Source organism: Leptinotarsa decemlineata, unplaced genomic scaffold (assembly GCF_025532065.1).
Source record: "Leptinotarsa decemlineata unplaced genomic scaffold, Ldec_3_MD MMD2_tig00001019_RagTag_RagTag, whole genome shotgun sequence".
NCBI classification, from domain to species: Eukaryota; Metazoa; Arthropoda; class Insecta; order Coleoptera; family Chrysomelidae; genus Leptinotarsa; species Leptinotarsa decemlineata.
In genome coordinates this window covers 2,519,033-2,537,278 of record NW_027412557.1, presented here as the reverse complement: position 1 = coordinate 2,537,278, position 18,246 = coordinate 2,519,033, and the positions used below count along the sequence as shown (strand labels likewise).

The 18,246-nt window shown below is 32.8% G+C and overlaps 1 protein-coding gene across 11 annotated transcripts in view; it reads right to left on the bottom strand.

The window, feature by feature from the left end:
* Positions 1-18,246, bottom strand: part of LOC111518249 (TOX high mobility group box family member 4) — a 249,801-nt gene that overhangs the window by 50,034 nt on the left and 181,521 nt on the right. For all 11 annotated transcript variants that reach the window (XR_012465444.1, XM_074175313.1, XM_074175314.1 and 8 more), the window contains one exon: positions 11,639-11,716. Coding sequence is in view for 10 of the 11 variants with exons in the window: in XM_074175313.1 (XP_074031414.1) it covers positions 11,639-11,716 (78 nt within the window). In the remaining variant the exon portion in view is untranslated. The remainder of the gene's footprint in view (positions 1-11,638; positions 11,717-18,246) is intronic.

Sequence of the window (18,246 nt, the reverse complement as noted above, 5' to 3'; positions counted from 1 at the left end):
TAATCCAGGTGCAGTGTAATATTGTGCCGGATCTAAGTTATATATCTCTAAACTTGTGGTGCGGAAGTTTTCAAAAATATCACATAGTAGCAATACATCCGACTTCAAATACAAATCAGAGTATTCCCCCAAATTCTGACACTCGAATAAATTCCAAACTTTTCTAGCCCTATCATAATCAGTTTCCGATATATGTTCACAATTGAGTGTGTCATAAAACTGATTTTTTGTCGGAAGTAATGGATAATTCAATTTGTCAATGTCATCAACAAAACTATATGGAAATACACCTTTCTGTCTCATCAAATTGAATTTCTCAATTTGTGGGAAATGTTTGTGCATCTCCAAACATTGATCGGAGGTCAAGTTTGCACCCAACTTCTCCAACGAATTAGTCATAAATTTATAACTATCGATAAATCTCATTTTGAGATAATTCTTCCTAACCACACCATCTTTATCGGTATAGCTGTGTGTAAAGAGATGCTTCGTGAAAGATATATATTTCTCTTTAGTTTGCGGGATAACATCAACTTTCTCTTTATTCCTATACAATTCTTTTATGAATAAATGACAATCATAACCACTTAAATTATGAAAAATGATAGGTATGAAGTTTGGTATTTTGAAATTTAAATTACATTTCGAGTGAGCGGCATGTGATCTTTTCTTTCCTGTGACATGACAATGATCTCTTACTTTGACGTCACCATCAGTAAATGCTTTATTACATATACCACAAGTTCTGGCTGCAACAAACTGTTCTTCTTCTTCGACAGTTTGTGTATCCATTGGTTTAGGGTTTCTGAGATGATTTTCATGTATCTCTTTCAAATCATCTTCAATGCTACTCACAAATTTCTGAGCTGCATCTACACCCCTATATGTAACAAATTTTGTCAAATCATCATTATATGAACACTTTATCAAATAAGCAAATGAATATGGGGCATGTTTGAATGTTTTAATCGTGTATGAACTTCCAGGATTTGGCTCATTCACATGAATCGGTTTAAGCACTGATTCAAAATCAGCATACACTACAAATGGCACCCTCATTTGCCTCTCAAAGTTTTCAAACATTAGTTTATTTTCCGCAACCATTCTACCATATTTATTGATCTTTAAATTAGTAGTTGGTGTTGTGGTACTAATGTGATTACAATCATACATATTATGACGTAAAAGCAATCTCTCATCAGAAAAATATATCAAACATCCGTCACAAAAATATTTTTTCTGTCTATGAGCTGATAGTTGATTAGAAACTAATCTTGAAAGATCTTTGATCCAACAATAGTGACCATTACCGGAGTCATCAGTTATAAACAACAAATTGACATGTCTCCGGAGTCTTCTCTGTGAGTATCGCAATGGACCAATCACTTCATACTTCATTTTACCCTTCTCAAATGTACTCTCTAAACCGTAAACATTAATTGAAATATCATTCCTATCTTCGAATATTTCGATACTCTTATTATTAACTTTAACCGGAAAATCCATACCTGTGACATCTAAAACAGTGGAAAAATGTGGATATGACGTAAGTTCGGACACTCGACTATCTGCAGGATATAATGCTGATGTTATAGCCCAAGCAAAACAATATTGATCTTCATTACGAACATTCACAACAGCTTTCTTCCATTGAATACATTGAGGCAGCTTCACATATGAACGTCCTTCCAGTGGACTGTATTTATTAATGTTGACCTCGAGAAACAATATTTTTTCACAAGTCCAACCTGAATTATAAAAAAAAAAAATATTACTATTCAATCTTATTGAAATTTTTAAAAAATAAATACCTGAGTCACGATCCTGGAACTCAGTCGTTTGAGCCACAATTACATCACGGAATCCATCAAAAACAGCATTCAAATCTGAAGATTGGTCCACTATTTTATTTTGGGAATTAAATGACTTCGTGTCCCTCGAATCATCAGTCTGAAGAATATAATTCCCAAAAACTTCCATATTCACCTTGATGCTTTTATGGATCCTGATGGCTGATTCCAGTAATTCAATGACCTTCTGCCTAATCTTATTGAAAAATGAAATGTAGTCACTGGTTACAATCGAACTCTCCACCCTGTATGTAGCAATGCGGCAATTGAATGCATTCGTTATAATTTGAACACCGTCAGACAATTGAACACATGCATTATTTTTATGACTCATGGTTCTTCGGTGAGAATTCACTTGGCTCATAGGAATTGTCACATTACAACAATTGCACGTATACATAGGTGTTGCATTATCCACTCTCACCCGTTTCACTGCAGGCCCTCCTTGGCAACTCTGGAGCTGATGCCGACGAAGATTATCACTACGAGTGAAAGATTTACCACAGTCACAGGAATACATTTTATATAATAGTTCTCACTAACTCACTTGATGTAAACTGACATAGCCAACACTCGTACGCTTCTTAAATACACTCTGATAGGACCCGTCAAGACGTCATAGCCAACCCCACTTCTCAACTACATGCGCCAAGATTACCTCCCAACTGAATGCGATAACAGATGTCGATATACGAGCAAGCAGTGGTCGTTGCGGTCTCGGAGAGGGTAGACGCTAGGCAAACAGTCCTCGGCTGCCGTTGTGTCACCATCGATAGCGGGGCTAGAGCGAACCTTCATCGCTTCAGGAGAGGTGAGGGCAGACCGATGAATACGCATTACTCTGCCACACGTCGTGGAGTGAACATGTCGCTCTCTAGCCGTTGAACGGTTATTGCTGTGACGTCACTCCACTACTAACTTGGTGCCCTAACACCGATGGAGCATTTATTACTTGGAGGATCTTCGAAGTATGCAGACGTATGTTTGTACATAGACAAACAAGCACATGATGAAACCCTGTACCGTGCATTCTCCTACACACACACACACACATAAACACACAAAATCTCATATGAAAAAAAAATCTGAACGATCCATGCACCAGACACTTCAAGGTCACAACGCCTTGACTTCACTGCACAACAAAAAAAAACTTCACCAAACAACAACCAATAAAAAAGCAATTAATACGTCATAGTGGTGGGGGGAGGCCGAGAATCAGCTGTAAACAACTACTAATAACTTGCTCTTTTGATATGAAATTGATATATTCAGAATAATAAGTGTTTTTAGACATACCTGTGTATACTTGTGATGCACTGTTCGAAAGAAATCTTTGGTGTAGTAATCAATCACCAAGTGATCATCTTCAAGAGGAAGATTAAACTGAATCTACATACAATGTTGTCTTTATTTATATTTATAAGGACTGCGATGCAAAATATTGACTAAAAGATCTATTAAAATTAGATATAAGAAACACTTAGCACACCAAAATATGGGAGATCAAAAAAATCAGTAGTCCTCCATCATTCCATAGACTTCAGTTCCTTAACATTAGTTAGACAAGTTAACTAACTGCAATAGGCATCTAGATGTCTATGAGAGTATAGAAATAAGTCAACATAATAATATTATGAATAGAAATGGTGGACCAATACCTACTAGCATAGCTTGTTTAGCTTGTTAAAATAATATTTTTAGTTATCAGATTCATCTGACTAGTAGATTGGCAATAAATTAATTGATGTAGCCGTTACTATATGCTAGGAGATCATCATGAAAAATGATAATTTCTGTTTATACCACTTTTATTTGTTACCAAATTTACTGCAGTTTCGTCCCATAAGGATATTTTCAAACTTATACATTAAAATATGCATTAATGTATGATTATGAGGACATTGGAAATGTCCACTTTCATTTGTAACTAAAGTTACTGGAGTTTCGACATTTTCCAAATTTACACATTAAACTTGACATTACTCTACAAGTTTGAAAATGTCCTTACAGGACGAAACTGCAATAACTTTAGTTACAAATAAAAGTGGTAAAAACATAGAAATGCTCATTTCTCATAGATAAGGCAACATTGTAAGAATAATTTTAAAACAATTAATACGCAGGTATAGTATGTTTCACTATAAATGGTATTGGCTTATCAACTTCAGAGGTATCTATGGTATAAATGAGGACAACAATGTATGCAGATTCAGTTTCATCTTCCTCTTGAAGATGATCACTTGGCGACTGAAACACGTGTCGAGGTGTTAAAAATAAGGATTTAGTGTTGGAATAGAAGTCCAGTAACACTCATTATTGTGTATGAAAAATTTTTAAAAAAGCATACACATTTTATAGAAAAAATTGAATCACATTTATAGTGTATTCCAGTCAAAACGAGCCATCCTGAGAAGTCATTTGATATTGAGAATGTGAAAAAATCATGAAACACTTCAACTTTAGATTCCACAGGGGCGCATTCCAACGTAAAAATCAACTATACTAGTCAGCCATTCCTTCACACAACACTCCTCATGTCAAACATTTCGAATTGAAAGAATGCAAAAAAGAAAAAAAAACTTATAAACATAACAGACGAATTCAGGTCTTTCAATTCTATATCCAACTCTGTAACATTTTTACATTTATAATGGTAGTTCAAATTCCTACTTTTAAAAATAACATATTTCAATAAGTGTTTCGATATAACTAACTAATGTTTGGAAAAAGGGTTACAACTCACATGAAGATTGTGATCACATGAAATAATGAGTTTCCTAATTATATCCGGTCTGATAAATCAAAACCGGTCGTAACAAATAATAAACTTATTAGAAATTAGACAAAAGTTTTTTATTTATTCTATATGCAAAATGAATTTCTACGAAATAAATAGGTCATCAATCGAACAAATTATATCGGCATTAGTCAAACGGAAATAGCTACATATATTAAAAAGCCATTGCAACTGTAACCATTCAATTAAAATTCAATATATTTTTGAAATTCCATAATTATTTTTAATCGTTGAGAAAATATTCATAGTGATATAATCTACATACGAATATATGATATGATTTGGTGAAATTTGTAGTAAACAACGAAAGTAAAACCATTCACTGGCAAAGAGACAAAAGAAAAATATTCATATCTTCAGCTATGGGAATGGCAGCATTTTTCTGGGCAATTGTGAACCAGGCATGCAAGACTTGAAATGGAAGCAGCTCATTTCGAGATGACACGATTTTTTAAGTCGCATATCATGGGCATAGTCATATATGTAAGTTTAATTGAGCCAAAACCTATAACAATCAGAACCCAATAGTCTAAAGTCCCAAAGCAGCCAGACTGAAGCTAATATTTTGACAATAAATAATATAATATCTAGTTAAGAATGCATGCATACCTACTTGTCAACTTGGAAGCGGTGCTTTTTCACAACAGCGGTCGTTTTGACGAACGGTCGAGTATAGAAAATACTCAGGTAACTATTCTATGAAAGACATTTTTTGTGGAGGACTCAATACTTCTTACTGACTTCTTTTAACATACGTCAAAAAAATTGAAGCCATTCACAATTTGAGGCTGAAGTTTAAAAGTGAATTTCAGGTTTTGAAAACGGAAAAAGAGTGTTTTCCGAAACGTCGATCACTGAAGAAAGGTAGGTATGAATATCTAATTGTTTTACATTGTTATTTCAATTTGAAGGTAGAGTTTACCAATACAAGTTATTGACTAATTGGACTTTTCAGTGGTTTATACTACGCAGTAACTTTTCAGTTTGCCCTTTATTACACTTCAGCAGATTCTCTATTGATTTAGCTTTATTAATTTTTCAGATTATGGGGGTATCTATTCTTGACCACTTTTTTTATGAAATAAATATTAATTTCAATGAAGGTATCACCAATACATGTCCGGTAGGTACACATTAAGTATAGAATGCATGTGTTATGCACTACTTAATGATCATCCAGCAGTTTATGAATCAGTGATCAGTAAATATTGATTTTACAGTAAAGCGAAGAGGTACAGAAATTAACACGAGGTAAGTATTTGATTGTAAGTTAAAATTTCAGGTATCAACAGGTCAATATTATTTTCAGAATAACATCATAATAGTGATTAATAATATTTATTTTAAAGTAAAGTAGATGATTTTCAGAATTCAATGTGAGGTATTCAATTGTTTTCTGAAATTATAGATAAAGATCAACATTAATTTTATCTGACTCTATGATTTCCTTTATTTTAGTTTTGAAAGCTTTTTCCCTTCTAAATCCTTTTACACATAAAGATAGTGAATTATATAGTTATTATTATATTACTTTTAGCTTCTTTATTACATATAATGCATGTTCATCCCACCTTAGATGTTGATCCACCATCACACCAAGATACTTTGGTCTATTAATTTTTTCAATCTGTGGACAACCTCTGACAACCTTTATGGTCAATGTCCATTGAAAATAAACCTCCTGGTATCTACTGAATGGTCTCTCTTTAAAGCTACTGTGAAGGCAATAATTCTTAATTATATATTACGTTATTTTTTGTCAAAATATTAGCTTTTCGTTGGTCTAGTAACTCTGGGATCTTTGTCAAGTAATAACATTGATGATGCTAGCATTTTATAGCTATTCAATGAAATGAGATCAAATATATGTACCCCACAAATCTTGAGATGAAGTAGGGATTATGGTCTATAATACTTATGAAAGTTCAAAGAAAATGAACTGAAAGATCAAGCGACTAATATGTTCACAAGATCCCTAAGTGGGAATATTGGCGTTTTTCCACTTTCTGGGCGCAGTCTAAATTGTTCATTTCTTCCAAGTCACCGGAAAATACCGCAACCTCATGGGCTAATTGACATCCATTCCAAAAGTCTCGATCCTGTACAGTCTGTACAGGCAAGGTATCTTGCTGGAAGTATGTCATATTATTGCAGGTGTCCTCCTAATGGATAATGTCCAGTGAGTAGCCCTGTGATTGTTCTGAGCTGATTCCGGCTTTTTTGAAGCAGATCTTCAGTTCTTGAACGGTCATTTTATATAGCTGACACCCTCGTTAGCTTTCTCTTTGCCCATGATTTTTCCTTTCATCCAGTATATAGTCAATCTATTTCTATTTATCAGTTTCCTTAGTTCCTCACGGGAGTCCCAAACCTGTCTCGATGACATTTTGTGGTATTGAGTAGTATCAATCACCAGAACCCATAAGGTACCTTACTGAGATGAAATTTTAACGTCTAGGTTGAGTTTGTCGACAATCTTGTCGTTTATAGATCAAGTATTGGTTTTTAGTCCACTTAAGGAAATCATACAGTTTTCAATATTTTCAACAGTCTGATCATTCAGGTGATGCATCACCTTAAATTATGTAAATCAAATTAATTTTGATAATTCTCAGTTGAATCTGAAGTTTTCCGAGATATCCAGTGTTTTCGAGGTTCTTTTCACTATATTATTATATTGTCGAATCATAACTTTTTTCAATCGCTTCCACAATATATTCCCAAGGCAAAAACATCGAAAGTTTTCAAGTTATTCAATAAATTTAAAAGACATTTCTATATCTGCAGGATCCGGGAAAATGGAAAAAGTTATTATAGCAAACTTTCCACCAGATAAACACCATTTGCAAATTAAATTTTGTTTGCAACGAACGCGATTAATTTTAAAATATTTGAAACGAGGAATCATATTGATGTATATGTATTACTTGAAGCTGAGAATTGGATTATTGGAAACCATTATGTTATTGTAGTCATAATACATTTTTGTTGTAGTCATGAAAGGCGTTGATATATTTGATCAATACGGTCAAAAAGTAGCCGGTGGAAGTTGGTTCTATCCCAATTCTTAGACGACTGCTGTACACTGCGTATCACCTGACACGTGTTGAGAATCGCACGTTAAAAGGTATGGCTCTAGCCAAAAATAATTATATATGACGTTGAGATCATGCTTTGCTTGTATTCAAAATCGTCAAAGCCAATCAAAGAATTATAAACGATTTTGAAATTTGAAAACCGTTGTAAAATAGGCGGTATTTTTTAATCTGTGGACAACCCCTGACAACCTCTATGGACAATGTCTTTATTAATAGCAGAGAATGTGATATCAGCAAATTGAAAATAAACCTCATGGTACCTACTGAATGATTCCTCTTTTAAGCTACTGGACGTCATTAATTCTTAATTATATATTATTATACATTATTATTTATTTATTTATAAATAATGTAATTATTATATAAATGAAAAATGTCACAAATAGTGGACATAACACTCCGAAAAGGGGGGCAAACCGCGGACACGTGTTTCTGGCTATTGGCCTCATCAGCGCGGTGCAGCCAAGTGTAAAGATGGACAACACTTGTTTGCCGAAAGCAGGAACCAGTTCAGTTTGGAGGGTGCCTCCAAACTGATATATATATATATATATATATATATATATATATATATATATATATATATATATATATATATATATATATATATACATATTACCCTTCAAACTTCAAACAGTTTGAAGGGTGCCTAGAAGATGACAGTACTACCAACTGTCGAAAGCGCTCGCAGATAATTTATAGAAGATATAAAGCTTCCAATCCTTTTTGTAGAATTTAATATTGAAATACTCAAAATAAAGGAAAATCAGTTCCATCAATAAAAAAAAATTATATATATATATATATATATATATATATATATATATATATAAAATCTAGAAAGGTTAATGCAGTCATGCTGCTGGAAAATAATATATATATATATATATATATATATATATATATATATATATATATATATATATATATATATATATATATATATATATATATGAATTGAAGGAGTTATATTTTTGGGAGTGATTAATTTTTTGGAAAGAAAGTTTTTGGCTTTTTACTACTCCATCTGATACATATTTTCTATAATGTTATCCAATTTGGTACTGTGGCAAAACATCGATGTATATCAGTGAGGGTGACAGTGTTCCATGTGAGTACAATTTATTACCATTCATTCAAAGTAGAACTCATGTGAATGATATCTGATTCTTATTCCACAACAAATGTTTGAAATACAAACTGAGTAGAGAAAAGTATCTTCTGTATAATTCAGTGTTCATATAGAAGTATTTGTTTCGAAAGAATTTTTTTCTTTCGTGTAATTCAATGTTTATATGAAAGTAGCTGTTTCAGAAAGACTTTCTTTCAGTTTGTGTCTGACAGTTACTTCTTTGCATGATCTACACATTCATGTATAGATTTACTTATTTTCAAATTGATTACTTCCTTCCTTTCTTTGGAAGATTCTCTCATCCCTTTTTTTGTATCAGATGGAGTAGTAAAAAGCCAAAAACTTTCTTTCCCAAAAATATATATATATATATGACTGACGATGTCCAATAGGCTGAAACAGCTGTATACCGGTGGCTCTTAACTTGAAATCAATATGGGAATGATCAAGGAGTACTTATCTATATCTATATATATATATATATATATATATATATATATATATATATATATATATATATATACATATATATATATATATATATATTTATCAAGTACTTTCTTGGTTTTTCTCATTTTGTCTTCAATCGAGGACCGCCTGCCCGGTACTGACGATGCCCAATAGGCTGAAACCGCTGTATACCGGTAGCTCTTAAATTGAAATCAATATGGGAATGGTCAAAAAGTATCTACTTATCTATTTATTTTTTGATTTTCATGGAATTATTTTCCAGCAGCATGACTGCATTAGTTTGGAGGCACCCTCCAAACTGAACTGGTCATCCTGTTATCTGCCTCTTTATACGGTCAGAGCGTCTGCATCAGGTACTCTCCTTTGTGTTAGATCTTCTCTAGGAATGTGTATGGTTTTGTTTAATTTATTGAATGTGAGGTCTTGTTGTGTTTTGATTTGTACTTGTTCCTCGATAAGTGATTTATGACTGTTAAATTTATGGATGTTCAAGTTTTTCCAGATGTCCATGTGGTTTCCCTTGTTGACTTGTTTTATGAGTTTTATGTTCTCTGGGGGGGGGGAATTATGTTTGTTTTGTATGGCGTGTGTTGCAAGGTTTGATTTATATACTGTTGGATTTATGTATGCCTTTTTGTGCTCATTGTACCTTTGGATCAGTTTTTTCTTGGTTTGGCCGATATAGAATTTGTTGCAGTCCGAGCATTGTATACTGTATATCCCGTTTTGGTCTTTGTCTTCTTCTTTTTCAAAGTTGTTTATTTTTTGTGTTATCTTCGTGTTCGGCTTGTATGTGATGTTGATGTTCAATGGTTTGAAGATGTTTGTTAGTTTTTTGGTTTGGTGTCCTACGTACGTAAATGCTGTCCATCGTTGTGTTGTTTTGTCTGTTGGGGTGGCTTGATCCTTGTTCTGTATTTTTTGTTTGATTCTGTTTTCCAGTGTATTTATTGTCTTTTGGGTGTATCCGTTTTCGTTCGCTATTTGGTATATGATTTTCCGTTCTTTGTTTCGGGCTTCATTGCTGAGTGGTATCCTTAACATTCTATATATGAATGCGTTATAGGCAGCCATTTTGTGTGATGGTGGATGGTTTGAACTTACGGGTATGGTAGCTTGTTTGTGTAGGTTTCCTGTATATTGCCATTTGAAATTGTGTTTTGTTGTGGTTATATCCTATGGCTATGAGGAAGAACACAACTCAAAACTTAACTACCTGGACATAACCATAGGATATAACACTTATCGTAAGTACAAATCAAAACACAACAAGACCTCACATTCAATATATTAAACAAAACCATACACATTCCTAGAGAAGATCTAACACAAAGGAGAGTACCTGATGCAGAACAAATACAGGCAAATTTACCTAAAGTACCTGAAATACTTGAGTTAAGACGCTCTGACCGTATAAAGAGGCAGAAAACAGGATGACCAGTTCAGTTTGAAGGGTGCCTAGAAGATGACAGTACTACCAACTGTCGAAATCGCTCGCAGATAATCTATAGAAGATATAAAGAATTTAATATCGAAATACTCAAAATAAAGGAAAATTAGTTGCATCAATCAAAAAATATATATATATATATATATATATATATATATATATATATATATATATATATATATATATATATATTATTATTAATGATTTTATAGTTATTTTTTTATAGTTATTCAATCACCTGGCACGTGTTGGGAATCGCACGTTAAAAGGTAGGGCTCTGGCTAAAAAAACCATTTTAATCCCATCTGACGTTGATATGATGCTTTGCTTGCATTCAAGAACGAATTAATTCTGATTCTAAAAACGACGTCAAACCCAGTCGAAAAATTATTAACGTTTTTGATATTTGAAAACCCTTGTAAAATAGGCGGTATTGATTTCAAAATGGTAGTTTCTATTAGAAAATGGTTACAGTTGATGACATTTTTAGATAAATGGCTCAGAGACATCACTTGAAATTTGAAATGATGATCTCACATAATAAATTTAAAGATAACCGGTTTTACAGATTTCGCACAATGATTTTGCGATCTAAATAAAAAAAGCAAATTTCTTGCTGAACCGACAATTTGAGCATTTGGATATTTTAAAATTTTATTACGTATAAAGAAACTTGAACTGTTCAAACATTTGTCAAATTTTTCACCCTGTTTAATGTGACAATGCTGGTAAACGTAAAATCAATTTTGAAAATCTATCTAGAAGTGGAATATTCTGTTTTCGCTTTTTATGTTGGGTCAGGGCAAAAAAATAATAATGTTAAATGGAAAAACTCACCTGATCGTTCATATCGTAGCCGTTCGATTGGAAATTCGTTTGTGGTATACTCAAAGACAAGTCAACGTTTTCAGATCTCTGGAACCAAAAGAGAAAAATAGTTTAATATAACAGTTAATACCTGTATGTTGAGAATCACTATATAATATGTTGTTTTCAACTTGAAAATATTGGGAAAAAGTTGGTATTAACTTATACAGGGTGTCCCTGGACTTCCCCTTTTCCTCTCGGGAATGTATAGATGGGGTCAAAATATCACCAGTACTTCATATAACTTTTTTTCCTAAAAGTCTTCGTAACCAAGTTACGGGCCCTCGAAGTTACAAAATGAAAAATGTTTTTCTTTGATAACTTTTCAAGTGAATATTCAAAATCATCCAAATTTTGGTAATTGACTTAACAAATGAATTCCGTCGATGAGCTTTCATGCAGGAGTCAGTTGTTTTGCTACAAAGTCAGGAACGGACTACCCCCGATGGTCCACACCCCAAAACTTTGAAATATATATTGATATTGATATATTGATATATTGAAGTACAGTTTATATATTTACATGTAATATATCGTGTTTTTCAAAAGTCTCAGATCCAGTAACTTGGCCTAGATATGTTTATCTGTTTTGCCATGTACTAGATCTATAGACTTTCTAAAAAAGTGTACATTTTATGATAATAACTAAGCAGTGAATAGAGAAAAAAATTAGTAGAAAAATTAACATGATAGATTCAATGATTTTTTTTAAAGAATAACAAACAATTATATAATATAAGTTGCAAATGGTGAGGATTCCAAACCGTTTCAAGCAAGGTCAGTTACAGAGGAGAACAGATAGTTTTTAAAGGTAAGGTTCATACTAAATTATTATTCATTATGTTATAAAATTTGTTTGAAAATTGTAGAATATATTTCTTTGTTTCTTTTTTGAATTGTTTTAGTTTTCGAATACATTTCAATTCAATCGGAATGCAGTTGAAGAATTTAGGGCCGAAGAAAAAGAAAGATCTTTGCGTTAAAGATTTTCTGAAAAATTGTATACTGAGATTCAAATTACTAGTGGATCTGGTTATTCCAGTTTTTCTCTGGTTAGATGTTTCGTGTCTGATGTACATTCTTTTTAAACACTGGTGAGTAAATAACAGTTTTATATTCAAGACCTGTGATTCTTGGTATAACATGTCAGTGGAATAGCGTTTATTTTTTTTCAGAATAATTCTTAGAAGAATATTTTGTGTTTTTTGCAGAGAATCAAGTGTAGTATTGAAGGCCCCACCCCATGCTGTGATACAGTAGGTCATTACAGATTCAGCTAGGGAATTGTAAAGTAAAAGGAGATTTCTTCTGGTAAGTACGTCTCTCAGGATATAAAAACTGTGCATCAAGACTCTTAAACGGTTATTAACATTTGTGATGTGATCTGACCAGCGCGTGCATTGATCTAAGACTACTCCTAAATATATGGTTGAATCATTTCTTGCTAAGGAGTGTCTGGCTGAATTCATTTTGGGAATTTTTTCTGACATATTGATACCGAGATTGGTGTAAAAATTATTAAACATGTTGGCTTTTTCTTTGTTGCTTGTTATCATATTTCCAGTTTTATTTTTCAATGGTGTGTCTTCTATTTGTATATTGTTCTTTTTCTTATTGCGACCAGTTATATCATTTATGACATTCCATATTTTTTTATTGTCTTTTCCAGCTTCCTCTATTTTGTGCTGATAAAATTCATTTTTTGTTTTTTTAATTAAAGCATTGAGTTTATTTCGAAATTCTTTGTAGTTTCTCTCGTTTTCGACGGTGTGGTTTTTAATTAGTTTTTTTTTCATAAGATCCCTGCGTTTAATAGATGTGATGAGACCTAAGGTAATCCACGGTTTGATTTTTTTATACTTTTTATTATTTATGATTCTTACTTTACTTGAATTTGTTATGTAATAATTTAACTTGTCGATGAACAGTTGATACGCTGTTTGGGATTCATTTGATATGAGAACGTCATCCCATGTTTCATTTATAAGAAAACTTTTCAATTTTTCACAATTTACGTTGGTAATTCTGACATCATTTTCTGTATTTTCAGATTTGTTATTGTTCAATGGAATATATATGAAAGGTGTGAAGTGGTCTGTCATGTCAGTTCGAAATATCACGGGTTCGATTTCGGTTTTGTTTTTTATACTGTTTTTCATTCTGACAAATATATGATCAATTATAGATTTTGTGTTTTCTGTAACTCTTGAAGGTTGATTTATGTACGATATGAAACCATTTGAGTTTAATATATTCAGGTAATTGCTTGATTCTTTTTTCGAGATGTCAATATTAATGTCTCCAATATATACCTCTGTATTTTGTTTTTCAATGTTATTTAAGTATGTCTCGAGGTCCTCCATAAATACTGTACAATCTGTTGCAGGTGGTCTATAGTATGCAGTAATACCTATTTTACACTTTTTTGTCGAATACCCTACGTTACATATTAGCCTGAGAAATTTACTTTTACTTTTTTCAACAATAATCGCTTCCACTGTTATGCTATTTTTTACGTATATAACCACACCATCACATTTATTAATTGTAGATTCGTTGTAATGAATACTATAGTTAGGAATACTGAAGTTAGAAATGTTTTTAATATTTCCCGTTTCTGATAATACAACTATATCTAATAAAAATTTTGCATTCTCAATATAAAATGACAGATATTTTTCAATATTTTTCAACAAAATAAGGTTACTTGGACAATTTTATGAATAAAAGTACTCGTGTGGAAAGTCGATCGGAGCAACGAGTCTTGATAAAAATGTAGTTCTACTCGACGACATCAAACCCGCTCGTCCACCATTATTTGAAATGAATAATTATCAAAGCTGAAATAATAATGATAACGTTAATTCAACAACATTTATAACAGGAATAATACAAAGTATGCTAAAATGAAGTCGTAAACAAAAAGTACAGTACCTATATGGAAGTTTAAGTCACAATTGTGATAGCAGATATTTTTTCAAAAGAAATATCAAGTTCTGTAGATTCGTGGTGTTTTTAAACTAACAAGCTACTCTACTATGAAATATCGAATTCATTCCATATTTTGTATGTACATAATACGTGTGGAATAATCACGTTTCGTGTTGATCAGTTATCTGAATCTCATGAAACTCAACATTCGAATGTTTCAAATTCTTCTTCACAGCTAAACTGTTGAGGAGTTTCACTGATAATTATAATTTTATGGGAGAAATTCTTTAACACGAATCTAAATTTAGCTGAAAAAACGCACATCGGAAAAAATATTTACTATACTAATAAAAAGCAAACGAATGAACTACAAAAACGGCTGCACATGATCAGGTGAAAAATATCCAGGGAATAATTATATTCCATTTCTTTCACATGTTGACATGTTGACAAGAAAACCTTTTAGAAAGTTTTGATAAAAAATGAGAAACTGGAATGCGATTTTGTTTTGTTGAGTGGTGCGTTGTCATATGACTATCATTGTATTGTCAATATTCTATAGGATATTTTGAATTTTTTTGATATGGCCGAACAGTTTACATTCAATGAATATGCAGATATGCATGTATTTTATGGACGAGCATTTTGTAATGCTGCAGAAGCTCGTCGTCTGTATTCCGAGCATTTTCCCAATCGAACGGTACCGTCAAGAGAAACATTCGAGCGTGTCGATCGCAGCTTGAGGGAGACAGGTATCTAATAATTGATAATTAATTTGAGCACGTTGTTTTATTTCGATATTATTGTAGGTACAGTTTTGCCAAAACGAGGTGGTGAGGGCGCTCCTAGGACTGTACGTACCGTTGTATTGGAGGAAAATATTTTGGAAGCCGTCGCTGATGATCCTTCAATGAGCATCAGAAATCTATCAGAACAGTTCCATACATCCAAGTCCACTATTCATAGAATAATTAGGGAACAACTGCTCCACCCATTTCACATCCAGAAGGTACATGCCATGACACCTCAAGATTTTCCAGCACGACTGGAATATGCCAATTGGTTCATGGATAGGCAAAGAGAGGATATGACTTTTATTAATCGAGTTTTATTCACTGATGAAGCAGGTTTCAGTAGAGATGGAGTTATCAACTCTCATAATCTCCATATATGGGCCGAAGAAAACCCCCATGGGATATTGCAAACCAAACACCAACGGAAATTCAACGTGAATGTTTGGGCTGGTATCATAGGAAACCATCTTATACGACCATTCGTTCTACAGGACCGATTGAATGGAGAACGTTATTTGGAGTTCATTCAGAACGATTTGAATGGACTTTTGGAACATGTTCCATTGCAAACCCGAAGAGAAATGTGGTTTATGCATGATGGCGCTCCTCCTCATTTTAGTTTGATTGTGCGTGACCATCTGAACCATATTTTCCACAATAGATGGATTGGTAGAGGTGGGCCATATTCATGGCCATCGCGGTCTCCGGATTTAAATCCATTGGATTTCTTTCTGTGGGGGCATCTAAAAAGCCTTGTTTACGCTACACCTATTCACACAAGAGATGCATTGTTGAATAGAATAACATTACATTGTGAAGCCATACGAAACGACCCTGGAATGCTATTACAAGTACAGAGAGGGTGTCTTCGCAGACTAAGAAAATGTATAGAGAGAGAAGGTGGTCATATCGAGCAGTTTCTGTAGCGGATTTTTCATTTCTGTTTGCTCTTGAGGCTCTTGAGTTTCGTTAGTTAAACGTGTTTGCATTATAAAAATTCGTTATGAACATTTTACCTATCATTTCCATTTTCCTTAAAAACTAATATTTTCGAATAATGGTAGACATCTCAGGATAAATGTTGTTGAATTAACGTTATCATTATTATTTCTGCTTTGGTGGACGAGCGGGTTTGATGTCGTCGAGTGAAACTACATTTTTATCAAGACTCGTTGCTCCGATCGACTTTCCCCACGAGTACTTTTATTCATAAAATTGTCCAAGTAACCTTAATTTGTTGAAAAATATTGAAAAATATCTGTCATTTCAAAGTTTTGGGGTGTGGACCATCGGGGGTAGTCCGTTCCTGACTTTGTAGCAAAACAACTGACTCCTGCATGAAAGCTCATCGAAGGAATTCATTTGTTTAGTCAATTACCAAAATTTGGATGATTTTGAATATTCACTTGAAAAGTTATCAAAGAAAAACATTTTTCATTTTGTAACTTCGAGAGCCCGTTACTTGGTAACGAAGGATTTTAGGAAAAAAGTTATATGAAGTACTGGTGATATTTTGACCCCATCTATACATTTCCGAGAGGAAAAGAGGAAGTCCAGGGACACCCTGTATATGAGTTTGTTGAGTCTAGGAAGATTTCTGCCGAGAACTAGTAGGTACAGTTAATGGAATGTTGAACTTTATATTAACTCTCGTATGTTTCTACTTTTTTTGGAATTATTGAATTCAGAAACATTTGTCCTTCGTGATAAATATTTCTGTATCTACATACGCTATAGATATAGATCATAAGATTTTTGTTCACGTCTAGTTCAGATTCAGAAAAAACGTTCCTTTAGAGGTTTTCAGTAGTAGATATTCTGTGAAAAATTCACACAATTCATATATTCATGTGAACAAAAATTATGAATAAAATGTTGATATTACTTAATTTTGACTACTTAATGAGAAGTACGGTAATATCGCAATTAAAAAAATTAAACAATATTGTATACATACATTTATGAAATAGTCAAATCATACATTTGTTTTCATATGCATGGAGTATGAAACTCCATGAAAACGCTTTAGGAAGCTATTGAATAGATAAACACTTGTTCCGGTTTTGTAAAGTGTCCAGTGAAAATCTCACAATAAAATGTTACTCGAATTCATCATACATTTTCATCACGTATCGGCCAATTCCCTCACATATTTGCTTCTTACGTTTTAGCCATCGATCATGCACAAAAAACTTTAATAAAACCAACTCAAATAAAAGATACCAACTTGAAAACCACAAAAAATTGGTTAACAAACGAGGGGTCTCCAGAATTTTTGTTTGATCATCATCATCACTATTACCATCCTGCATAGACATTGTTCACGTTGAAAATGTATATTCATTATGAGCATTCCTAAGTCGATAAGAGAAACTTCTTCATTCATCATATCATCCTCAGTATCATTTGTGAAGATATATTTTGATAAAAATATTGGAAATTGTTGTTGATTCAATAAAATTGCATAATGCACCGAGACTCGGGATAATCCGTAAGAAACAACAAGAGAAAGAAGAAAATTTACGACCACTGATACATAATTTATTATCAATTTCATTAGCTTAATAGCCATATATTTCACTTAACAAAAATCGTTCCATATGACAGTCTGAATATCTTGTAATAACTGGTTATGAATTACCGGACTAATTCATTACACTAATAAATAAAGTTTGATTGAAAAAGTTGTTGGACATTGAAGATGCCCCGAGATGTAATTTAAATCAGATCTGAAGAAACCAATCAGAAAAGTTAATTAGGAATTACAATGCATTAATAGGTTCATCAATATTTTGACGATAATAATCATCAAACAATATTCAATATGTATTATAATTGATTTGTTTCGAAACT